The sequence below is a fragment of the Halyomorpha halys genome, unplaced genomic scaffold (assembly GCF_000696795.3).
Source record: "Halyomorpha halys isolate HHAL.00 unplaced genomic scaffold, Hhal_1.1 Scaffold93.1, whole genome shotgun sequence".
NCBI lineage: Eukaryota > Metazoa > Arthropoda > Insecta > Hemiptera > Pentatomidae > Halyomorpha > Halyomorpha halys.
The window spans coordinates 550,164-577,319 of record NW_027116355.1 but is presented as its reverse complement, the minus strand read 5'-3'; the positions used below and the strand labels follow the sequence as shown (position 1 = coordinate 577,319).

The following is a 27,156-nucleotide window of genomic DNA, read 5'->3' as shown; positions in this document are numbered from 1 at the left end:
ATCTTTTGATTAACATAGAAAATGTTTATGATGAATTAAAAAAGTCCGTTAAATTTTTCTTTTGAAGTTTATTTATTTAATGATTGTTAATTGAAGTTCATAATTTTGCAATTAGGTACAATTAGGGGGTGCAACGAATTTTAAGGAACTATTAACGTCAAACCGAGTTTCAATGTGGAATTATTTTATTAAATATATATATAATATACATACAGATAGAAATAAAGTTAAAAGAATGAATAGAATAAACATAATATGATGAAGAAAAGATAATATACAAAATAATTGTATTTTCTTAATTTTTCTAATTCTTTTTCTATTTCTTCATATTATATAAACCCCTGAAAGAATTTCATTAGTAGACAATAAAGGCAAAGTAGTAAAATCATTCAGGACTTGCAAGCTGGAGCATCCTTTGGCAGATACTCAAGAACTGAAATTTCACGGATTGAATACCACAATCAGCTATTGGACAAAGAGTTGGGAGAAGGAAAAAGGAAAAGCATATCAGACCAAAATATAAAAGGCAATTTTAAGTAAATTCAAAAAAGAGAGGGTGCGGAGATGCAAAGATATGGTTAACAATCTTCAAGACTCCACTCTGAGCTTTATGAAGCAAAATAAGTGGAATGAGGTACTGAAAGCTCAAAACATAGTAGTTTCTTTTAAGTAAGTACACAGAATGAGAAAAAAGATACAAACAAGGAAAATTTCAAAAATCATATTTATTAGAAAAAATACATCAGTTAAATTTTTACTTCCACTGCCAACTGTAAATCCCCAGAGTTAGTGGAAGTCTACATTTATGATTTGCCTAAATCTAACATTATGCCATGCTTAATGAATGATCTCGATTTTTTTTTATGCCCCAGTGATATATGAAAAGTATAACATATTAGAGGGTCGATTGCATTTATTTTGTTTTATAATGGCCAAATAAAATTAAAAACAAATTTTGAAACAAAAAAAAATCAGTACTACTTCACTTTGACATATATATATATATATTATATTAATCAATTAATTTTATTTATATGTATGTATATATATATAAAATTAATTGATTAATTTACAAATCCTAAGAGAATTGGATATTAGTTTTTAAAAGTTCATAATAAAAGGAATAGATATACAGTATTATACAATAAAAATATGAATTAATTTTTATTATAAATTGTAAGGACAGTTTATTTTGAATTGTGAACATACTACATAATATCTTACTGACAAAAAATAGTGAAGTATTGCATATCTACAAGCACATAGTCAAACAAAATATTTACTGATTTCCACGGGTAGCATTAGCTCTCAGAACAGCACCAGGGCTGGGATAAGGTCTCATTTGATATAACGGTCCAGAAGCAGTTACATCTACACCAGTTTTAGCTTCAATTCCACGATCCAAACCATCGGACCACTTTCCTCTAGGGGCTTCAGAATAAGCTGCAGGATCCATTGGATCTAGATCATTAGATTTTGTCTTAATTCTTCCATTATGTTTCCTATCACGTTCGATTTTCTTTTCCTCCTTCCCTCTTGGTAAAATTTCCTCTTCTTCATCATTAGAACTATCAGAATCACGATCTGAGCCATCAGCATCAGTTGCAACTAAATGCCTATCTTCTCGAACTGTAGCGGCAGACTCACTTACTGCTGCTTTGGGATGTCCAGGAGGAAGCCAGGATACCATATCACTAGACATTTCCCAATAGTAATGACGTCCTGCCCCTGGATCATAAACTTCCTTCCAATTAGATGGTAATGGATATTTAGCCATTAACCTATTGAATTTTCTCATGTAAATTAGATCAGGTATAACCTTTCCTTTACCCCAATGTCTAATACAAAATGATGTGCACTCATGATAGACATTCCATTTATTAGGGCATCCAGAATGGCCCTTAAAATGTTTGTCAGCTTGTATAGATGTGACTTCCTCATTTTCTTGATTATAATTGGACACTATTACATTACCTTTGAAATTGTTATCATAATTTTCTGCTATGACTTCTTCTTCAGTATCTAATTTACTTTTTTTCTCAATACCTTCTTTAAGAACTGATTCACTAACTATTCCACGTTTGGCTAAACGTGCCGCAAGAGCGGGCGGAAGAGGCATTTTTAACAAACAGACAAATCAAATGTGAAAAGCAAACTGTTTATTGACAGTAATAATAATCGTTAGTTCACAATGGATCGTTCAAAAAAACAATTTCTCTATCGATCATCAAAGAGGTCAAACTATGTACCTATTTATAGAGACAAGAAGTAAAACTTCCAAATGCGTTTCATTTTTCATTTACTCAAAAAAGTTTTTTGTTGCGTACCAATAACAAAAAAAAGGCCTATGATAGTATAAAAAAGGAAGAATTTGTGAAACGATGATAAATTTTGGAATTCCACTTTTACGAGAATGGCCCTCAATTTTTTTAGATCAATTTTAAAGATGAATGGCCTACTGTCAAGAATTTTTGTGGTCAGAGGTAGGCTTAGGCAAAGAAATCCACTATCACCCACTCTGTTCAATACAGCCTTAGAGTTTGCAATAAAACAATCCAAACATGTACTGATGACACTATTTATGACAGGTTGACGCAGCAGGCCAGAGCCTACGCTGGCAATGTCCTAATAACTATTTTTAAAAAATGGTGTTATGGTGTGTGGTTTTTGAAGAATTTCAAACGACAAATCAATGAACAGAAGACCGTTTAGATGTTAACGCTGAAAAAACTGTATGAGAGAGATAAATATGTCAACATATGAAACAATACCCTGTAAGCTAGCGAAACCTTTAAGTAAGTCGTTGCACTAATTACAGAAAATAATGAAATAGTAGAGGAACTAAAAGAAAAGATGTCATTGGGAATAGGTCCTGCTTTGCCCTGCAATAAATGGCAATAGTAAGGATGGATTTGAGAGGTATCAGTCTTAATCGCTGCGTTTTGTCTGGACAAACCCAGGGGTTACGCTGGTCTTGGCCAGGGCTGATTCTGATACCGTTTTGAACACTTTTGGACCATATTCTATTGAAGAATGTATATCCGCTAAAATGCCCATCGATTTTTTATTCGATAGAGAGGACATCTCGGCGCCTCATCCCCACCAATTTTATCAGCAAAGGCATTTGCATTCCACCGTAACTACAAATGTTGCAACATCTAGGATGCTCGGTTGTCCACGTCAACCCCCAAATAAGTTACCCTGACCGTTCTAGCATTTTCGTAAGTTCCCAAACCTTAATGATAAATCATACAGTCATATGGGTAGAAGGGACAGCTGATGCAGTTTTAGTGGACTTTAATATTCACTAAGTTTTCCTCATTTCATCGTTGAATTTTACTAAAGGCTGTGTTCAGTTGGAGTCTTCCAATGCTAAGGATACGAGTATTAATAATTGTGGCCCACATAACTGTGTTATTTCCATACCAGGGCTTATACAGCAAGTGTCTCGTTGACAGCATCGAAATGGTATTGAAAATATTTAGGCTCAAGACCTATCGTGTCTGACGGTAGGGGGTCTACCATACATGTTCACCAGGCTCGGACATAGAGGCCCACAATCCCAGAGGATGCACACTAAAATTTGAATCTTATGATTAACATAGAAAATGTTTATGATGAATTAAAAAAGTCCGTTAAATTTTTCTTTTGAAGTTTATTTATTTAATGATTGTTAATTGAAATTCATAGTTTTGCAATTAGGTACAATTAGGGGGTGCAACGAATTTTAAGGAACTATTAACGTCAAACCGAGTTTCAATGTGGAACTATTTTTAACTTTTCACGGCGTCTCGTTTATCTGGTTCTCTCTAAGCAATGGAACTGAAAACGAAGCTGATATAAAAAAATTAAAACCATGGTAGTTCTCCACACTTTGACAAACCGATTGCCTGCTTTTCTCGGTCTATTCCCCGAACCCCCGCTCTCCATAAGCCCATAGAATAAAATAACATGCTAAATGGCCCAGTGCCAATATTTTGTGGCCTAGTGTTGACAATTATAAAATAATTGTCAACTGTTTTGTAATAACGTTGGTGGAAAATATATATTTTGTACTATTTGAGCAACTGTTTTGACTATCCAACCCATACCATCTTCCATCACTTTTAAGCAAAACGATAAGAATTCTATCCAATGATAAAAATGTGAATCTCAAGTTGTTTTCATAGGTAATGGGAGAACTAGTTGGTCCTTTTGACAGGATTTTGTTTCTCTCCATATAAGATTCCCTCGGGATGATTAATTCTGGAAAAATCTTATTGAGATCAACTTCTTTGGCTTACGTTTCTAGCTGGCACTATTTATAAACTTCCAGTTGTAACCATCGCTTATAATTTGTGTTGCCATTTTTTGGCAGCGATTAGTTATTTCATGGATACAGACATTAATGACGTATTTGATTCTATCACTTGTAAGGAAGAACTTATCAGCAAAAGAGGATTCGATGAGGGTTTTAAGGTTGGTGAAAATTCTGGCCTGAAGGAAGGTTATCATCTAGGATACCATCAGGGTGCTGTAATTGGAAAAGAGATAGGACACTATATTGGTTTTGCTGAAGTGTTGCTGGAAAATAAACACCTCCCATCAAAACTAAAGACATCACTATTCAAGCTATGTTCCATTTCTAAAAATTTTCCCAGGGAAAATAACCAGGATGCAGATTTTGATAAATTATTGGAAAACATTCGTTCTTTGTATAAATTATCTTGTTCTCTGGCTGGGATACAGCCCATGTTTCGGGCGAATACTTCCAAACTAAATTACTAAAATGGATAAAATTCGCAACAAATTACAAGAAACTGTATGTTTTATTTCTAAGTACTTACCGTTGGTAAACTCTCATATGGTTGAGTTTTTTAGTAATAATTTGTGGGAGGCTCATGTACCTGAGGAGATTCAAAGCGAATTTAATGAGAAGAACTGGAATAGTGGAAATATCATTGACATATTTCTTGAAAATTTGTCTTCTAACAATTCTGAATTGGGAAGATTCATACAGTCCTGTTCAGTATACTCTCTTGAACAAAATGAAATAATCAGAGATACTGATAAACTTCGGAAAGACTTCCAAATAAATAGATTCTCTAACAAGGAATGTGCCTATAAAGATACATTTATGTCAGAAAAGAAGTTTCATGAAGTAAAAGAAATGAGTGAACTTGTCGCAGATTTGGTTGTAGCCACCGATGCGACTCATATTATTGATATTGGTGATGGAAAGGGTTATTTAAGTTCTTATTTATCTTTAGTTTATAAATTAAAAGTTTTAGGTTTAGACAGTTCAACAAATTTAACCCAAGGTGCAGCGGAAAGAGCGCATAAACTACAGGTACTCATCTATTGAAACATTAAATTTTTATTATTATTAGTGTAATAATTTTTAATTTAATCCAATCAAAAATCCAATATTTTAGATTTTTGGTAAAACGATTTGATTTGATTCATTAACGTATTTTTTTTTTAATGATTAAAATCCTACAATGTGAATCATAAGTAAGCATGTTGTGATCCAATAATCCTTATTTTCAAATTTAAAAAGAATATCAATATTAAATCAGTGTTTGTTTAAATTTGTATTTATTTCACCTTAATTAAATAATACTTGTTTTCTTTTTATAATAGAAACAATGGAATAGTGCCTTAAATAAATTCAACATCAATGAAGTACCATTTAATGATGAAGCCCCTTCAAGAATGAAAAGTATTCAGCATAATGAATGTTATAAACAGGCGACCAAATTTATTACTGGTGACACTGATCTCAAGAAGCTCTTATTTGAAAAATTTCCTGGTAACGTTGAATATCAATTTGGTCTGATTGGCCTACATACATGTGGCAATTTGTCCCCAATTTGCTTAAAACAGTTTTTACACAATAGTAATGCTCCATTTTTGGTCAATATTGGTTGTTGCTACCATCTGTTAGAGGAAGGAAAAGATCATGAAAGTACTTTTCCAATGAGCAATTATCTGAAACATTCAAATTTCACATTGGGTAGAAATGCTAGAATGCTTTCTTTGCAAGCCCCTTCCAGAATCTTTGTTTCTAAAAAGGTAATTTAATATTTGTGAGAACTGATTTCATTGTTGTGAAGTTTATGCTAAGTTCTTATTTCCATTTTAAGTTGTTTATTCTGAAAACTTTATTAATTATTTTTTATTATATTGATGATTGGGCAGCGGTAGCAGCGTGGTAATGCACCAGTCTACCAATCTACAGGTTGTCGGATCAAATCCCGGTCCCACCCAGGCTTTTTCCAAGCACAAATTAATGCAAAACTCACTGACAACCCTTCCCCGGGCATTTGTGAGGCCCGATAGCCAATGGGTGGCCTCACAAAAAATAGGCTTGGGAGTGACGAACCCACTCTGGGAAAAAACACGTCAAGAAACGTGCGATGTATTTCCTAATACTTGGAATATTACATCCTAATATTGGGAAATAAATCGCGCGAGGACTTAGGACTCCATGGTCTGTTGCCCATAGAATATTAATAATAATATTGCTGATTAAAACACTTATAATATTCAAGCCAACATTACCACACAACCTTAAGCTAGTTAAAACCAAATTCCCAAAGTATGTGAAACACAAAATTTATGAACCTATTTCTTGAAAAATAGGGTAGTTAATTTCTCCAATTTATTTTCCTAATGCCCAATCTTATCTCCAATAAGTTATATTTCAGTTAATTCCCTTTGAAAAACTGGAATATTTATTATTATAATATTAACCGTGTATAATATATAAACAACAGGTACCAAATCCTAATAAAGATTGCAGAGAGGAGGAATACAGTACAAGAAATAGAATTAAATAAAAATCAAAGATGGAGAAAAAACTTATTATTAGGTTATCCTTTTCTATTTAAATACAAAAGTAATAGTTATTTTCTTCTTTTAAGCAAACTTTTTTGCTTGAAATAATTCAATTATCAGAACTAATCAAAATGAAAATATAGATATTTATAATTTTATAAATCCTCCTCTCATTTTAGGTACCACTATTGATTTTATATGTCACTGAAGTTGTTTAAATTTATTCACTTAATTTAATTTTTCCTCTTTTTTTTTTAAAGGGAAATATTGCTGTAATGACTTTTTATAAGAATGATAATCAGCATTTAAAATTTCTCTCTTTCTTTTTTTTTTTCTATTCAGATTCCTCAAACATTAATGTTCCGAGCTGTTTTTGAATCATTTATAGAGCATAAAATGGGAAAGTGTATAGGGAAAGGCCGAGAAGTTGGCAGAATGGGATCAAAATGTTCTTCATTTATAGACTATTCAAGAAAAGGAATTAAAAAATTGGGTTATGATATTGAAGTAAGTATTGCTATAATCAAGCTCTTTAAATTAATCTATAATGTGTTAATATTTATCAATTTAAAGGTCTCTGATGAGGAAATAAGGACTTTTTTCGAGAAATATGCCTCGTTCCACCGGTTTCTGGAATTTTATTTCATGATAAGGGTAGTACTTGCTCCAGTCATAGAAAACATCATTTTGCTTGACAGACTTTTATTCCTACAAGAAAATGTAATTATAATTTTATATTTTTAATGATTGTTTAATTTATTATTATTTTATTAGAAAATGTTATTATGATCTTATATTTTTAAAGATTTTTTTATTTTATTTATATTATGACTTAGGTTCATTTATGTAATTTTTTTTCTTTTTTCAGGGTATTAAGCATTCGTTTCTAGTGAAGCTCTTTGATTCCTACATATCGCCACGTTGTTACGGCATTGTTGCCTTAAGAGATAAGCAATAAATAACATTACTATCACCATGTAAAAAAATAAATTATTTTGTTATTAAAATAATTTTTTTTTAAAATTATTTTTGAGAAAATAATTTGAAAGCAGACATTTAGATTCTTTTTTTTTGATAAGCCAATGTTTCAAACCCAAAATTGTGGTTCATCAGTGCATAATCGAAAAAGTATTACATGAGATAATAGTTATAAAATAATATTGATAAAATAATTAAAGATTATTACTATGATTAAAAAATAATATGACAAAAATACAATGAAAATTATAAGTGATAAAAATATATGTAATAATCTATGGTGAATATGTGGAAATAATAATGTACTTTGGTAATAGGTAAGGGATAATGATAGAATGTACTGATAATAATACGGATTAACACATGGAAGTAATCACTATTAAATAGTATGAAGGCTCATGTGGTTACATTAATAAGAATTTATTATGAAATGAAAATATATTTTTATTTATATACCACATCAGTCTCTACATTGATTCATTTCTTCTGTTATGTGAGTTATGATTTTATTTTTATCTTTTTTTTTATCTGCTTGCATTATACATTCTTATTTCCTGATATTCATCATAGATTATTACAAATATTTTTTTTTCACTTATATGTGTTGTATACATGGTTTTATTTATAATTTTTCAATTTGCAATGTTTATTTTATGTATATTATTTTGTAACCCTTATCTGATATAATCTTTTTTTCAATTTTAGCCCTTAAGATGGCCCACATGTTTGGGTTGAAGAGTCGGTAATCTAATAAAAAAAACTAAATGACTGCATCCCGATTATTTTTTTCTAATATAAACACAGCAGTCGACATATCCTTCAGCAAGTAATTTATATTTAATACTATCTTCATATTTAATATAGATTGATTAATGAATCAATTGTTTTTGAGTAAGAGTGACTACAATACTGAAGGATAATTGGCTGGGGTGTTGTTATCAGGAAAGAAAACACACATATAACAATTAACTTATTTTAATGTTTTCCAAGATTTTGTCCTAAGATTACAACCATCAATTATTAACACTTTGAAGTGTAAAAATATTAAAATATATAAGTAGCTGTGGATAGATAGATATGAATATTATATAAAAATAAATTCATTATTTGTTAACAAAATCGATTAAAATTAATAATAATGTTTGTTGAATGTTGAAGGTATAACTCATATATAAGCCTAATATAAATATATAAGCCAATGGGATGTAAAATATATGTTCTTATCCAGTGCTATTAGAATTAAGGAATACCATTTCCTCACTCCCTAGGTTACAGTTTACATGTTCACATATTTCGAAAAGATACAAGACCTAACCTAACATTTTTTTTCTAGTTTCGAAATACAGTAGCTGTTATAACATACCTTTCTTTTCCCCAAAATAATCCAACATATAAATTCAAAGCCTATTAGTACACCATAGAGCACTGAAATCATGTCATAAACTTTCTTGCTCACTCTAGATTTATTTTTAGAAACTCCAAAGCCCATAGAAAGGCTAAAATTTGATCTAAATCAACGCCTGAGAAAGTTTCAACATGACCACACAGTTTCATATGCCTCTAGGATATTTTTAACGTAAGTTCATTTGTCAATGATTACTAATAACAATGAGTGCTCACTTCACAGGGTTACTAGATAACCTAAATGAAAATGTGTATATAGAAAAATTTGATTTTTTTGTTTTTATTTTATTCAATACCAGATCAGCCTGGTGGGCCTTACATGATTAATATAACAGATTTTTTTTGTTTAACAATTGATTATGGGGGAGGGGAGGTATAGTCTTGTGCAAAATACACTCCTAACTATTTACAACATTATAAATATTGAACGATTGTATATAATAACATTGAATTATAAACAAAATATATTTAAATAAAAATAATAATTCTTAAGAAGAGAGATAAAGAAAAGTCAATAACAAACATAATGAAATTTATAGGTTTAATAAAATACATTATTGACTTCTAATAGGCAGAAAAAAATGTTGATTTGAGAAAAAGACAAAGAAAAAAAAAATAAAATAGAAGTATTGTCAATAATAGAATAGATAAATAAAAAATTCATAATAGGATTTTATGCAGTACCCTGATATAGGCTTCAGATTTCATGAGATGAGGCTGGATTTCCCAAGTTGTAAGTCACTGCTCCTTTAACTGTCGGTAGCTGCGAATGGAATTTTATGAACTGTTTTTTGATGAAGTCTTCTATTGATTCTATTTGTAGTTCCTGATTATGTTTTTAGATCGCAAAATATTTTAGTCGATATTGTACCAAAATTTTAAATTCACCCATTTATAAACAGGAAGATAACTTCTCAAATCTATTTATCCTTTTGAACCACATAAGCTAAAAAGATAGGAAATATCACAATAAAAATAACATTTTATTGAAGAATAAATGGTCCTGGATGGACTGGTCAAGAATTTTCCATGAACATTTTAGAGGCCTCAAATTTTCTTACTGATTATAGAATATATAAAAACGAAATATTTGAAAAACAAGGAGAAAGACAAATTCAGCTATTTTATGAGGCAAAACGTAGCTATGTGTGACAAATTTAATATTATTACTGCTGTACTTATTTTCTCTATCATCAGGCAAGCTGATGACTGTAATGAAGCAATGAGCATTTAAAATGTAGCATTTATTTAATAAATCCTGCTGATGAATCTTGCGAGACAGGGACGTATGGTAGTGAGCCACCTAAGTATGTTATTCTAAAAGATATAAATAAATTTGGAAGAATCTTTCCAACAATAAAATTAGTTCTCGATGCATCAACATCTACAAGTATTTGAGGAACTCGTCTATGGTGCTGTGAAACATCTGTTTTATTTTAAAAAACAAACAAATAAATTTAGGAATGTTTACAGTAAACTAAACCATTGTGCTTATGGTAAGTGTTTAGATTTTTTAAAAGGAGTTTCACTCTATCTCAAATGTCTTTATCGGATCATGATTTGATTTTAAAACCTTTTGATTATAAAATTGAATAATAAAAATAGATTCAAGAATGGCAAAGTTATTATTGAACATAAAGTCACATTGAGAATATCCTCCTTTTTGAAGTAATTTAATTAAATTACTATTATATGGTTATTAACTTCATAGCTATCATTCATGGGTTATACATATACATCCTAATATTGGGAAATAAATCGCGCGAGGACTTAGGACTCCATGGTCTGTTGCCCATAGAATATTAATAATAATATTGATGATTAAAACACTTGTAATATTCAAGCCAACATTACCACACAACCTTAAGCTAGTTAAAGCCAAATTCCCAAAGTATGTGAAACACAAAAATTTAATATATATCCATAAAAAAAATTATTTTCTAATCTTAAAAATAAATGATCGTATAATTTATTACATTTTTTTTAAAGCAGATATGGTATGAAGTGATCAATAAAATTTAATATCTGCACATAAAAAAAAAAAACAAGTTCTTTTCTTATCTTAAAAATAAATCAATTGTGTAATTTATTATTTTTTTTTTTTAAATTCAAAAAATGGTGTTTAGAGATTAGAAAAAGTAACTCATGAATGAAAAAAAGGAAAGTGAACAAATCTATCTCTGACCATCCTTCTTTATCACTGTATTACACATAACTTGTTCGTCAGAAGAAAAAAATAATTGAATTTATGAAAATTATTGAAGGAAATAAAAACTTTTTTTTTTAAATTAAGGAAATCACGGCTTCTGTGTAGATGTTAATGTAATAAGTTTGTGGCTTAAGTGATATTAAAATGAAACCATTAAATAACGCAGTTTCTAAATCTGTAGAAATAAATAAGAGTGATGAGATACATTAATAAGCTTATATTACTGCTGAAAAATAAAAATAAATTCAGTCACTCAGGTTAACAAATTAAAAATAATAATGGCCATTGATAAATTTATACATTTATTCAATATTTATGGAACAGCTTGTACCCATTTCTTCCCAGAGATTTCTTTATGCATTAATAATGTTTATATTTTTCTTGTATATTATTTTGATTTTTTTTATTAGTTTATAATTTGCACGTATAGAAATTAAAATTAGTATTTAAAATGTCAAAGATAGTTGAATGATGGTTAAATAACTTTTCTTTTTTTAAAAAATATGCCCAGAATAAAATGTCTCTGCATCCAAACTGCTTCAAAATAAACTTGTAAAATAATGTTAGTTTTTTTTTTTTTTTTATTGTTATTTTATACATTCTTGAAATACTTAAGAATTATTTTTGTGCAACATATCTTTTTATGTTTAAACCTTTACCTGCCCAGTGGTCCCGATGCAAATATAAGCATCATACCAAAAAGTAGGGGCAATAATTTTTAAATTTGTCAAACTTGTATTTTGGACATCAATTAACATAAAAACATCCAAAAATCCTTTTTTTTCTTGGGTAGAAATGGGTTAAACAGTATTTCATAGGTTTCTTGGTAACAACTGATATTGAAACATGTATGCTTTCAAGGATAATATGGGCATCTATTTAGTAAAAAAATAAGTTTTCACTAAGATGTAATGGACTTTCAATGAAATCATGATTGAAGATTATATATGGGGCTTGATATGAAAAGATCCTAACAAACAGAGCTATTATGAAATTTATTAATTTTTTAACTTTGATTATTTGTTTTAAAGGGATTTGAAACAATACTAAAGCTTATTTAATTGGTTTTTAGATTAAATAGATTTTTTTTTATCATAATCCAAAATACCAATTTATTTTCTACAAAAACAAACTTTTCAAGTATAAATAATTTATATTTTAATAATTGTGTGGAAACAATCAAAATTCAACATATTGAACTCAGACCCAAAATTAATTTTGACAGCAGTTATCAGTCAATTGATAGTCCTGCCTTACATAATCATGTCTTGAAACATCATTGCTATCTCGTAGATTAAGTGAGATGAAAAGTGTTTGATTTATAATCAATTAGATAATTTCCATATTATTTGAGGATTTCTTCTTTTCATAAAATATTTTAGTTAATAACTATTGGCAGTTTAAAAATCCAGTACAATACTCAACACTTGTTGGTTGAGATTTTAGTCAAATCATGGAAACTTTAAATAAAACATTACAGTTTTTCTTGAGAAACTTTCATACAAAGGATTTAGCCAATGTGTCAAGGCAAATGTCAAGCGCTGCGAACCTCATTGCTAAAGAAAAGCAATACAATGCCAACAACTATGCTCCTTTACCAGTTGTAATTTCTAGAGGTCAAGGTAAATTAATATTTGGTTATTATATTCTATCAATTTGTATTTTTTATTTTAACTAATAATTTAGTGATGGAATGTCTATTGAAAGATGATACTACACTAAATTTGAGAAAACTAGAGCCTGAGAAGTATTAGAAATTTATGTTAAAATTTTTGGTTGAAGAAAAACTTTATTCGTTAATTTTACTATATTAACGAAAAAGTTGTAAGGGTTTAATACCATTATACTAATGCTATTAAACATGAAATGATTTATACTTCCTACCAATAAGCAAACTGTGAATACCTTTGTAATAGGCATTGTAAATTAAAGTCACTTTGTACCGAGAGATAACTTTTACTTTTCTTCTAACTTACTATTAGAGTAAATAACTTATACTAATTTTTTTTTAAAAATATTTGAATCTTCTATCCTCTTAATGTTTCTTATAAAAGTGAAATGAAAAGGAGGATTTGAGACCTCGAGATGGAAAAGCCAGATAAATGCATTTTTTATATTTTAAAGCCTTTCATTCTATTTAGCATCACTTTAAGGTTGTAGACCAACCAATCTAATTTTACATTCAAACTTAGGGTTGATATTCAAAATTGTTTAAATCCATGTAACATAAAGGCTACTTAATATTAAATCAAATTTATACGAATTTCTTTCAAACGTTTTTTAAATATAATTCTGTTATCAAGAATAATGAAAAATAGAATCAGTTTAATTAAATAACACAAGTTATACATCAATTTGCCTGATAATAGCTTTATATTTAAACTATTGTCATTTTAAATAAAAATATACATTTGGTGAAATATTGCGCAGCCTATTTAATTATTGTTAATACTATTTTCACATTAAAAAGCTAAAATAGATAGGTAAAAAATTCTCATAATAGCAGTTTAGAGGAACACATAATAAACTATAAATATATTCTAATCCACATAGATTTATCATTGATTGTCATTGTATTTATCTTAATTTTCTTAGGAAATTAAAAAATAAATTCAATAAATCCCTGGGAATTGACTTGTGGAAAAATTAATAACAACTAAATTTTTTTATCATTTTAATTATTAAACATTAATATTGCACAATTATATAAAAAATAAAATACAATTTTCAAAATATATTTTATTAGGTATATATTTATTTTTCATAAAATTGTTTGGTATAAATGTTAAATACTTAAAATGATAAAAAAATTTTATTGTCATCAGTTTTTTTTTCAATTTCTCTTGCCAAATGGGATAAATCTGATTTATATAAATCTTTTTTTTTATTCGGTGTTTGGATCAACTGAAGGATATTTTACAGGTCTATTTTTAATGCAGTTTTAAAACTATTGATGAAATAATCATTATCTATAATGGACAATCACTTGATTTATGCATATTTTTGTGTTTTATGAAAAATTATCAAATTTGGATTTATTCTCTTTTGTGTATTTCAATACCTCATTTATTAATTGAATTTGTTATTTAATTACAATGTAAAAAAATTCATTGCAGCAAAATTTGCAGATACGCCACTTTGGCTTTGTACTAATATCATAATGAATTATGGTCGAATAATCATTTTATAACTAACAATTAAACTAAATATGTTTATTAATATTATTGTCATGGGATAATACATATATCGCTGCTTTGCTTGAATAGTGGCACATATGAGAAAACAAGTTTATATGGAATTGGACATATTCCAAATATAGTGCAGTAAACTTAAGTTATTTTCTTTATTGAGGTAGACCTACAGACTTTCCCAAAGCTATTATCTATGGAAGACCTCAAACATAAAATGAAATAAAATCTCTTTTCATCAGATGTGCCTCTCATAAATCAAAGCAAAGACATTGTAGATAGATAATGTATCTGAAGATCATGTCTTCTTTAGATTGTAATGTACACTGGGGTTACTTTAGAAAGTCTGACAGGAGACCCCCATAAAGAAAATGTCCCCAGTTTAAGGTATTACCTTAGGAATACGTCTTATTCAAAATATAAAAAAAAACTTTTTTTTTTTTTTAGATGTGTCACCAGCGATTTGAATAAGTGTCATAAAAAATACCAACTTAATAAACTAAGTAATAATCAAAAACTTTAAATGAATCAGCTTTAAAAAGTTTTATCTTAAGAAAAAAATTCTTTGATTTTTTATTTAACCTATAATTATCATTTATATAATATACAAATAATTTTAAATTTTTAACTGTTATAATGTACCAACCTTAGTTGAAACTATATTTATTATGTAGATAAACCATCCTTATTAACATTGAATTGAGTTACTAATGTGCCAGAGGTGTTTGAAAAACAAACAATTTAAAAAATTAAGCTTTTTTTTTATGTTTCATTATACTCACTCATCCAGAAACTCTATTCTGACTTGGAGATTTAAAAAATCAATTAATTTCTGTGTGATTTGAAGAATATCGTGTATTTCTTCAAACAATCAATTAAATTTGCAGTTTTAAACATTTTAATTTGTATTTGCCTTCTTCTTAGATGATAATGAAGATTAAAAAAAAAAAGATTGTTTTACAAGAATTCACTTTTGAATGGTGTAAGGTGAGGTATAAAGTTTGAACAATACAAAATTTAAGCATTTTCCCGAATGAAGGCTTTTCTGTTACATTTAAGCTGTAAAATTGATTCCTAGAAACAATCCTTCCCTTCTTTGCCTAGTTAATAATGGTTTAGTACATACACACACAATTTTTCAAATGTAATAAATACATTTTATTCTTTTTATCGATAGGAGCATATATGTGGGACGTAGATGGAAAGAAGTACATAGATTTCTTGGCTGGTTTCGCTACTTTAAACTTAGGCCATTCACATCCAAAGATATTGAATGTTTTGATAGAACAAGCAAAAGTATTATCACATACTTCACGAGCAATCCATAATGATATTCTTCCAGAGTTTGCCGAATATGTGACAAAATATTTTAATTTCGATAGGGTCGTTGCCATGAATACAGGTAATTAATTATAATTGATGCCTTGTTTTGATGCCAATAACTATTGTTTTATTTTTTCTCAATCATTCATGTTTTATTTTTTAGGAGTTGAAGGAGCTGAGACTTCGCTTAAAATTGCACGTAGATGGGGTTATAGAAAAAAGAAAATTCCAGAGAACCAAGCTGTTGTGGTATTTGTTGAAAAGAACTTTTGGGGTCGTACTTTATCTGCTATATCAACTTCTAATAATCCCGTAGCCCATGAACATTATGGACCATACATGCCTGGTTTTCAAATTATACCATACAATGATTTGGAAAGTGTGGAGGTGAAACTACTTTTAAATAATGAACACTAAAACATAATTTGAAACAGAAAATACATTAAACAGGATTTTTTTATGTATATTATTTATTAGATGATGCTAATAGTATCTTATACCCATATACATTATAGAATACTAATGTGAGCAAATTTTACTAACCAATTAAAAAATTGGCAAAAAACTATTAAAAAATATTTACAATTACCATTCAGGCAACAATAGATCTCTCTACTTCTAGATATCCTATTACTAGTCATTAATGTGTCAGCAGTGATACTCATGTTTAGTATTAACAGTATAGTTTAAGTGAGTAACATCCTCTTAAAAAGTTACTCAGAGGTTAATACTATTTTTTTTATGATCACATGTTTAATAAAGCGTTATTAGATTTTTTTTCAATCTCCCCAACCCATTACTGGGTCCTGGCCTCCTCAAGCAGCTTCTGCTAGTTTAATCGGTTAAGTGCAGCTGCTCTCCAATTCCTCACTCTGAGCAGGGTCCATCGAAGCTTTGGGCGGTCTCTCGGCCATGTTCCATGTAGGCGCTCATTGAGTAGTTTATTTGAGATCTCATCAGTCCCCATCCTTGCCACATGGCCTTTCCAGCATAGCCTACCGATTATCACAATTTTTCCAACATCAGGCTCACCGATTAACAAGTAAACTTCCCTTTTCATGTGTCTTCTCCAAGCTGAACCGTCCTTTACTGAGCCATAGATGCGTCTGAGTAAGTTTCTCTCAAATTTTTGGAAATCCCTTTCATCAGACTTCAAAAGTACCCAAGTTTCCGAGGCCTAAACCAGCACAGGTTGAATTAAGGTTGACATAATCTAGTTTTTGTAGATCTTGATAGGTAGTAGGTCTACTACCTAAGTGCCAACAAAGTTCAGAATAACACCTATTGGCCGATGCTATTTGTCTCGTTATCTCTATTAGATATTTTATAGGAATATAAAAATGTTGTTTGGTTGCCAGTGGTGATTATTATTATTTTATATTTTTCCTCTAGGAAAAGAAAATTATTTTAATTCATAATAGTGTTTATTGTATTTTCAATTTATCTCATTAAAATAATGGTTATTACATTTCTTAAAAACTATCTTTTTTTAAAACTTCTGTGAGTAGAATTTACACATGATTAATGTTAATATATGTATATATAGTTGACCATAAAAATTGATATATAAGAAGATGGTCAATAGTTTTTGTCAAAATTAGTTTTTTGCTTTTGACCGCAACCCTGACCATCTTCTTATAGATTAATGTTAATGTAACTACTAATTTTAAATAAAATAAATTATATCCAAGTTAAGTCTCAAAACAATTTTAATTATTTCTTTAAAAGTTCAACAATTCGGCCATCCTCAAGGACAATCTTAATTATAAATTTACACCTCACATCCAATAATTTGAAAACTTTTTTCAGGCTATTCCGCCCAGGTCATTAATTTCAGTCAAATTACCCAATATTGTCACTTTTTCTATTAATTTTTAGAACTTTCCGTTACAGATTAACTTGTGCTGAAAGAAAGTGATAATCAATGTGTTAAGTTAACCTCTAATTGAAAGTTCTAAAAATTAATGGAAAAGTGACATTGTAGGGTAATTTGACTGGAATTAATGACCTGGACAGAATAGCCTGCAAAAAGTTTTTCAGTTATTGGATGCGAGATGTAAATTTATATTTATATTGTCCCTGAGGATGGCAAATTGTTGGACTTTTAAAGAAATAATAAAAATTGTTTTGAGACTTAACTTGGATACAATTTATTTAACATATAAGATAACATTTAATTTAAACAATAATAACCAGTCTCAAGAAAGTGAATATATATATAAAGTAACTATTAAGATTACTATTCTAGGATTAATAATTTAAAAAGTATTTAGAAAACAAATAACTAATGAAATCAGATTCTTTATTGTTTTATCTTTAAAATAAAAGATTCTGAGTTTTCAAAATCCAATTTTATGTTGTAGACAGCTTTGAAAAACCCCAATGTATGTGCTTTCATGATAGAGCCTATACAAGGGGAAGCAGGTGTCATTGTGCCTAACGATGGATATTTAAAAGAAGTAAGGAGACTATGTACAAAACATAATGTCCTATGGATAGCAGACGAGATCCAAACAGGCCTCGGAAGAACAGGTGCTCTTCTAGCTGTCGATTACGAAAATGTCAAGCCAGATATCCTAATAATTGGAAAAGGACTCGGTGGAGGATTTATTCCAGTGAGTAACAGTTTTGAATTAAAAACAAAAATTTTAATTATTGATATTGAGGATTCAATCTTGAAATTTTGATGAGCATCTTAATAGTCGATAATTAGGATTGTACTGTCCTAAGGTAAAAATGTGTTATTATTTCATGAAGAGAATAAGAATAATTATTACTATCAGTTCTACAAAGGATTAACAACAAGGATTTTCAAGTTTTTTTTTCTCCTACTTTGAATTACCTATAAACATAATACATAGTAAGGGGAAGTTTTGTGATTGTCTATAATTTAGTGTATTCCAAGTCACACAAAATGTCTAAAATTACATATTTAAAATTAGTATGTGCTAAGGGTTTTTGCACATTTTAAGACTGTTATTAGCTAAGGTTCTTTGCACATTCTAAAACTGGTATGTGCCAAGGATGTTTGCACATTTTAAGGCTGGTATGTGGTAAGGGTCTTTGCACTTTTTGAGACTGGTATGTGCTAAGGGTCTTTGCACATTTTAAGACTGGTATCTCTGGTGTATGTGCACATTTTTTTCAATAAAATCGCCTGACTGCAAGTGCCACTTCAGATAATTGATTTTACATATTTTTCCGTTTTCTCAAAAACGGATTAAAATATCAATATATAATCAAGTTACTTTCATCATAGTATGAAAGAGCTTGAGTACCAAATTAAAAAAAAAAACAACTTCCTCTAAAGTACCTTTAGTTTCATAATTATGAGAGATAGTTGACCATGGACGACTTATATGAGGAGAAGAAGGTTGGGGGTGCGGTCAAAATAAAACACAAATAAGTTGATGTAACTTATTTAATCGTGTCAGTGTTTCGGCTAGAGTTTCTAGCCTTCATCAGGGCTAAGAACAGAACAAGATAACAACCAATGAATATAGAAAATAAAAAATCAAATATAAACAGAACGACATAAAGTAAATAATTTTAGAGAATGGAATTAATAAAATAAAGTGATGAGAGAAGTGGAAATAAAATGTATACATAGGTAATTGAATAAGTAGGTAAAATAATATAATTAAGGAAATAAAATAAAAATAAAGTTATATAATGCTAAGAAATATGAATAAATTAGTTATTAATAATTTAAAACTTAAAATTATGGAAAGAAAAATAAAATTGAGAGAAAGATATGTAACCATAATAACAGATAAAGAGGCAAAATATAAAAAAAAGTTTAACAAAAGAAATGAGTAGAAAAAAATTTTTTGAAAACAACAAAAACTATATTTGGTGAACATAACTAATAACGTGGGTAAGGAAAATTGAGAAAAGAAGGGGGGAGGGTAAAATAAAGATAGGGAAAAAAAGAGAATAAAACGAACCTGTTAGCTTGAAATCTAACGGCCAAGTGGTTTCTGTGCCGAGAACGCCCAAACTCCGAATTAAGAAATACGTTACAAGAATGACTTACTGCTTTTAAGAGGAAACGTTACAAGTGGGTAAAAAATAAAAAGTAGAAAATATTTAGAGGAGGAAAGCGTGTGAGAGGGTGACGACAAATGGTTTTTGGAAAATGTTAGAAAAAATATATATATATATATGTACAAGGATGACGAAGTACTGGAAGATGACAAAGTATCATGAGTATTTAACAACAGTTAAAAAGAGGAAACATATATAAGAGGGTGACGACAAATGTGTTAGAAAAAGTTTAAGAAGTGAAATATTACGTTACAAAGTGGGGAGGAAATAAAATAAATAAATTTAAAAAAAATTATAAAAATTACTTTTTTAATAAATTAATTATTTGCAAATATTTTAATGATAAGTTGTACTTGGTCGGTTTTTAAATTGAAGGAAGAAGGTTCTAATTGGATATAGAGGCTTTCGGAGATGAGCCTTTTGTCAGGGTTACCAACTGTAGCAAGTATAGATGTTTTGTCGAAATCAAAGGAATGATTTAAAGAAAGAGAATGTTCTGAAAGTTTTGAGGCAGAATGATTATGTGAGGAAACAGAATATTTATGTTGATACGGTCTTTTAAGAGGTTTTTGGTTTCGCCTATGTAAGCAGAATTACAATTAGAGGTGGGGCAAGGGATGCGGTATACAATATGTGATCGGTGTAGAAGAGAAATAGGGTCTTTTAGTTTAGTGTAAATATTAGATAGTGTGTTGTGAGGTCTGAAAGCAATACAAAGGTTAGGTATAGCAGAACGTAAGAGTTTTTGGATCTCTCGGAAAGAGAGGGGATGTATGGTAGTGATCTGTATAAGGAGGTAGAAAGGGGTTGTGAAGAATTAGGTGAAGTGGTGAGACGATTTTTGTAGTTGTATATAAGTTTGTGAATGATATGGAGAGGGAAGTTATTAGCTAAGAGTATTTGTTTAATGTGGTGAGTGCTTTTTTTATGGAAATAGGAATCAGAAAGGGAAAGGCCACGGTGAATAAGGGTTTTGGCTACGTTAATTCTTTGATGGTAAGGATGTTGGGAGTGGTAATTTAGAAGTCTGCCTGAGTAGGTTGGTTTGGTGTACCAGTCAGTGGATATGGTGTTGTCTGGGTTTCTTATGATGAGGAGGTCAAAGAACGGAAGGGAGTTATTATTTTCAATTTCTACAGTAAAATTAAGGCGTGGATGGTAAGAATTAAAGGCGGATACAATGTCAGGGATTTTATCAGGATTTAAGACAAGGAGGAGATCATCTATATATTTTTTAATAAGAATAATGTCAACTGGAAAGAGTGGGATAACGGAATCAAGCAAATCATTTAGGACAATGTTGGAAAGATTGGGAACTAGAGGATTTCCCATGGCCAGCCCTGAAATTTGGTTAAAGGAATGACCCTGCAAGGTAAGGTTACTAGATTTACAACAGAGTTGAAGGGATTCAAGGTAGGAAAAACGGTTAAGGGAAGTATGGGGTGCAATGGATGTCCAGTTGGCTTCGATGATAAGGAGGGATTTGTCTATTGGAATGTTGGTGAATAAACTCTCTACATCAAAAGAAACAAGAATATAGTGGTCAGGGAGAGTGAAGGATAATAAAAGATCACGGAGGTGAAAAGAATTATGAATATCATATGAATTATTGTGACTGAAGGTTTGTAAAGATGGAAGTAAGAATTTGCTGAGTTTAACTGAGGGAGAATTGATATTGGAAGTCCATAAAAACTTGGGGCAACAGAATTATAGGAAATAAGATTTCTGTACGTCGGGTAGTTGATAATGGGCATGTAAAAGTTCCCTGAGGTGTTGGTTGAATTTGATCTGTAGTGAAGGAACGGGGTTCTGGGGTGTAAGGGCATATGTAGATCAGTCAGATAAAAGTAAAGCCATTTCGTCATTGTAGTCTGGACGATCCATAATGAGATTTTAAAAAAGAATGGGTGAAAGAAATATTTCTAAAGAATTGAGGAGAAAAATTACAAGTACCGGAATGAGGATGTAGGAGATGATTGGAAATAATGTTGAAAATAAAAGTACGGCATTACTGTTTCTTTTCATTAGAATGGTGAATAAGGGGTCATTTTGATCATATTCGAGATCGGTTATAAGTTCTGGGATGAATTTTAATGAAGAGTTGGGGCTAGAAAAATTTGGACCTAAGCTAAGAATATTGCGAACATTGGGTGGAATATCGGTTGATGAAATGTTGTGGACCCATTTGTCGTCACCTTTAGGATAAATTTTAGAAGCTAGCGATATTTTATAAATGTTATTAAATTTTGAGAATAGAAGTTGTTTTTTCTGTAAACGGGTAATTGTAAAAATGGTGGAGATAGTGGTGCAAAGTTTATTGAAGTGTATGTCACTCATACTGGTTTTAAGGATATTGGTCAGAGATAAAATTTTATGGTTGAGGTAGTGGATTTTTCTAATAATTTCTTGAATTTTTAAGTTAAGGAGGGATTTTTGGAATTTAAAGGAAACGGAAAATAACTTAAGATGTTTGGATACAGAATTGTGGTTGAGGGAATTATTGATGGATTTAGGAAAAAGGGAGTTTGAGTGATATTTGAGTAAAAAAATATGTTGTTCTAAGTTATGGGCCAGGCGTCTAGGGAGAGAACAATGGGTGTTTATATGAGATTTGAGATTAGGATAAGTAGTAAATGAGAACTCTTATTTTGACTGCACACCCAACCATCTACTCGTATACCTTTAGTTTCGTTTACATGAAATAATCAATTTCTCATTGTTAGTAGTAACATAAAATGTTTAAATATGAACTACAAAAGAATTTTATAATTAACTAAAGGTGAAAACGTAAGTGAAAGATGAGCAAACCAGATTTTTTCAAAGTATTTTAATTTTTATAGTCTTGTTTCTGTCTTTTTTTTTGTTTAAAAATTTGTACAAACACAGAGTCATTACTAACCATTCTTCAGTTACTATGGAAGTAATATGACTACATCTCAACCTTATTTTCAGTTGTTAGTAATTATACTGAAGAGGGTCAACTATGGAAATTTTAGATTTCAGGTATTTTATCCAGTGATGACATCATGAGTGTATTGACACCTGGCAGTCATGGATCTACATTTGGCGGAAACCCTCTTGCTGCCAAGTTAGCAATTAGTACATTGAAAGTAATAAAAGAAGAAGGCGTTGTGGAAAATTCTCGAATTTTAGGAGAAAAGTTAAGAAAAGAACTTAGAAACCAGTTACCAGAAGACGTTATTCCCATAGTAAGGGGAAAAGGTCTGATGAATGCATTAGTTGTTAATCCTAGTAAGTAAATCATTAATGAGACTAAGTTTTAATGATAATAATAATTTTGTGAAATGTATTCATATATATATATTTTTTTAGATTACGGTTCTGCTATGGATCTTAGTTTGATAATGATGGATTTAGGTTTAATAACTAAGCCTTGTGATGATACCACTGTGAGATTGACACCGGCATTGATTATGACTGAAGCTGATATAAATGAAGGCATCGACATAATAATAAAATCTGTGAATCGTCTAAAACAAAATGCAAAATAGTAATTACTTGAAAGCCATATATCAAAAGTAAAAGTCACAGTCATTGTGGTGCTTTTTACAAAAGTTACATTAATGCATTCAGGTGGATGTATGAATTGTACCTATTGGCTACATATGTATTAGATTTGGCCAAACTACTGAGAAATTATTTATTTGTGGAATATAAAAAGATTTATGATATAAAAAAAAAAATGCTCTATTGAAAAGTTTCCATTTTATAACATAGAAATTAATTTAGATGATCTTGCCTCTTTTAAACAATAATTGTGTAATTTTAAAATTAAAATTTATTCGGAAAAAAATTATGAAATCAAACAATTTTTCTTTGAAAGAAGCTACAGCATTAAAATTTAAATCAATATTATTATTAAGTAAAAAATTTATTTGAATTTTAATTCTGTCGATCCTTCCAAATAAAAAATTACTTACACCATTTTATTTTCTCTTTTTTTTTTTAGTCTTATCTCTATCTAATAACTTCATTTAACATAACACAATTCTTACCAAACAGGAGTAATAAAATAATTCTAACAATTGTCAACTTTTAAAAAATCTTTCTTTTCCACTAAATTAAATAAAATTATTTCACCGCAATGACAGATCTGCCTTTTAAGATTGGTTCTCAATACAAAACTTAAAATTCAATTGAAGTAAATTAATTTTATTTTTACTTTCTACATTCTATAATATATACAATGTATCCCGATTAACTGGGTCCTGGATATGTGAGAAACCTCTACTAGTGATAATTACAATGAGGTTCCAACACTTCTGCATTAAAATACCTCTGTTGTGGCTCGGTAACCAGTATAAATAAGACAATTTACCAGGTCTGGACACATTTGTTTAAAAAAATTTGAATTAGTTCTGCACATGCTTTTTTTTTAGTACTATCTAAGGTTTCATACGATAAAAAAGTGAATATAAGTGCAAAAAATATCAAAACAAAAGTGTAATTCATTTAGAGCCACTGACAAATTAAAGCTATTATTGGATTATGATAATGGAAAGTTGCATGGCTGTGGATGGAGTTTAATGTACCCCCAGTCTACCCCTTAGAGAATTATTTAAAACAAGGATAAGATTCATTAGAAACCTTACATAAATATTCTGAGATATCAAATGTTGATAATCCTGGAATATTTGAACAAATTTAATCAATCAAGAAACACCTTAAAACTAGTAGCATTCAAATACAAACCAATACATATGATTTTTCTAAGCCATAAGTTTTGTATTATTTTAAGTAATGAAAGTACATAGATATAAAAACATAAAATATGTATTTTTTATTTCATCTTCATTTCAATATTTTCACCTCTAAATGAAAAACAGTACATTTCGACCTCTCTTTAACTTAAATTACACGTTATCACGTAGTTGATAGTCAACATATTAAAACAGAATATATAAGTAATAAGTAATTTATTAATACATACTAAAATCATTTAATATTTTCAAATTACTAAAACACTGTTTACATATTGGTACTGGTAATTTTGGAGGAAAAAAGTTCAGTACGAGGCCCTATTTATTAGTTCTTTTTTGATAACCCGAGAACAAGCAATGAAAATCTGCTACTCTTTTATCACGAACCTCAAAAATGAAAAATAATGTCAATAAAAAATTGAAAAAAAAATTTACACTGGGGGTATACATGATTTATTAAATGTGAAAAGTCTTAACATGCTAAATGTTATAATAAGTATAACATTGTGAGCAGCCTAATTTAAAGTCCATGTTATATCTTAAAAGCAGAGAAGGTCAAGCAGATTTTTTGGACAACTTTTTTTGTAACCTTGTAATCTATAGGAGATAATAAAATATCCAACAGCTTTATCACATCATTTTTCCTCCACCTCACTTGTTTCTCGTTTCCTCTCGTGTTTTTTTCCCCATTACTTTATTATCATTATCCATAACCTTACTGGAGTTTAAAAACTCTTGTAAAGTTGTAGCAAAAACAGAAACAACACAAATTAAACAAGAACTATGAGCAACTAACCTATCAAAACAACAACAGACAAAATAGTGTGGAGCATAGCTGGTCTATTGCGTGACGTCATTCTCCATATAGCAGACCTATTGAACAGACTCTCAACCATGTTAAATGTTATATCGTTTTAACATGCTAAAAGAAGAAAATATTTATTCTTTAACACAACTTTTTCCATTTAACACACTTGAACATGTTAAACAAAAGATCACAAATACCCCTATTATGAAGTAAAAACAAAGCTAGATCAAATAATAACATATTCCTCTCCTATATGGAGTTATAACATGAACTGACTTTAAAAAATTATAAAAGATCCAAAATTTGTTCAAGAGAATCATAAATATTTATCTGATATTTGTTTAAGAATAATGGGAACAGATTTAGTACTCTCAACTTTGCATACACAATACCGAGAAAGTGAGGAACAATATTCTCTGCTTTATTTTATAATATAGGTAGCATTTTAAATAAAAAAACAAGAAAAGTAAAAAAGCATTCTTTCTTTATTAACTTATCAACTTCTCAAAACTTTTACAGTGCCATCAGGGAGCCCAAAATAAACTGTATTAGCCATTCCGACGAACAAACCTGTTTCCACAACACCTGAAAATTTACAAATATATTACTTAACACAGAATAGATTACAACATTTAGTCTAATAACTTAATGTTTTCTAGAACTAGCATTATATAGAAATACTTAGATATTATTACAATATCAACACTGAAGGTAAATAGTAGAATTTTTTACCAACTCTAATACTTTAGGAAAAGACATAATAATTTTAATTCTTGATAATCTTACATATATATTTTTTAATTGTTAAATTCGAGTTATAGAATCTTTTATTTGAGTTAAGGAGTTCAATATTATTGAGTCATTTCATATGAAATATCTGTTTTTATTATTTCAGAAATTTAAAGTAGGATTAGTGGACTTTTGTTATTTACTAGTTTTATGTTTACAAAATCAATCTTCTCTTTTTTTATTTTACTATCATCCCAATTCATTGCATATTGTTTAGTATACCATCAAACATGACCAGGGAAACACAATTTTCAAGTAATTTTTTTAATGAGTTTAAATTCAGACATTTGGCAGCCCAAGCTGCAAGAAACTGCATTAGGGGAAGGGTGTTATAAGAAATAGACCATTGGCCGGCGGTTTGAAAATTTTTTGGCTGGTGACATAAATTTGGATAATCAACGCAGAGGAAGACCTCCACCAGCAATTGATAACAATGAACTTAGGCTTACTGAGAAAGAAAACCCTAACCAAACAGTAAAGGTCTTGCACCGTTCAATGGGTACCCTCATGAACTTAATGAACGGCAGCAGCTGAAGTGTTATGAGACATGAGTTTCACTGCTTACTAGGCAAAACAACGAGCCTTTTCTCAAAAGGATAATCACATATGATGAAAAGTGGATTGTTTAGAACAACAGGGGTCAGTCGGGTCAGGAGTTAAATATCGATAAGACTGGGACACATGCCAAAACCAAAGTTGCATCAAAAAAAAAAATATTGGTTTCTGTGTGGTGGTCAATGACAGGAATAATTCATTTATCTTTTTATCCAGAGGTAAAACTACCATATCCACATCGTACTGCAGTGACATAATGCATCAAAAACTACCATATCCACATCGTACTGCAGTGACATAATGCATCAAAAACTA

General features: G+C 29.6%; 5 protein-coding genes across 6 annotated transcripts in view; 3 read left to right on the top strand and 2 right to left on the bottom strand.

Annotated features, from left to right (window-relative positions):
- Positions 1-705: 705 nt before the first annotated feature.
- Positions 706-2,190, bottom strand: PQBP1 (poly-glutamine tract binding protein 1). The gene has a single exon (XM_014415107.3). The coding sequence runs from the start codon at positions 2,117-2,119 to the stop codon at positions 1,280-1,282; it is 840 nt and encodes a 279-aa protein (XP_014270593.1). The 5' UTR covers positions 2,120-2,190; the 3' UTR covers positions 706-1,279.
- Positions 2,191-4,285: 2,095 nt separating this feature from the next.
- LOC106677291 (protein LTO1 homolog) lies at positions 4,286-4,767 on the top strand. The gene has a single exon (XM_014415118.3). It carries the CDS (start codon positions 4,372-4,374, stop codon positions 4,765-4,767), a length of 396 nt encoding a protein of 131 aa, XP_014270604.1. The 5' UTR covers positions 4,286-4,371.
- A 1-nt stretch (position 4,768) lies between these two features.
- On the top strand, positions 4,769-7,323 carry LOC106677290 (probable methyltransferase-like protein 25). The gene is made up of 3 exons (XM_067053166.1): positions 4,769-5,329; positions 5,623-5,791; positions 7,162-7,323. The coding sequence occupies exons 1-3, from the start codon at positions 4,769-4,771 to the stop codon at positions 7,194-7,196; spliced, it is 765 nt and encodes a 254-aa protein (XP_066909267.1). The 3' UTR covers positions 7,197-7,323.
- A 364-nt stretch (positions 7,324-7,687) lies between these two features.
- Oat (Ornithine aminotransferase precursor) lies at positions 7,688-25,319 on the top strand. 2 transcript variants are annotated; one of them, XM_067053165.1, is made up of 6 exons: positions 7,688-7,796; positions 15,776-16,000; positions 16,085-16,308; positions 18,285-18,536; positions 22,965-23,220; positions 23,302-25,319. In XM_067053165.1, exons 2-6 carry the CDS (start codon positions 15,784-15,786, stop codon positions 23,478-23,480), a joined length of 1,128 nt encoding a protein of 375 aa, XP_066909266.1. In that variant the 5' UTR covers positions 7,688-7,796; positions 15,776-15,783; the 3' UTR covers positions 23,481-25,319. The 2 variants fall into 2 exon arrangements, with proteins under 2 accessions (XP_066909266.1, XP_014270600.1); XM_014415114.2 differs by lacking the exon at positions 7,688-7,796 and adding an exon at positions 12,676-13,032.
- A 645-nt stretch (positions 25,320-25,964) lies between these two features.
- The window catches only part of Rpi (Ribose-5-phosphate isomerase), a 9,442-nt gene continuing 8,250 nt past the window's right edge, over positions 25,965-27,156 (bottom strand). Inside the window, exon 7 of the mRNA XM_014415113.3 lies at positions 25,965-26,082. Coding sequence (XP_014270599.1) covers positions 25,994-26,082 — 89 coding nt within the window. The 3' untranslated portion in view covers positions 25,965-25,993. The remainder of the gene's footprint in view (positions 26,083-27,156) is intronic.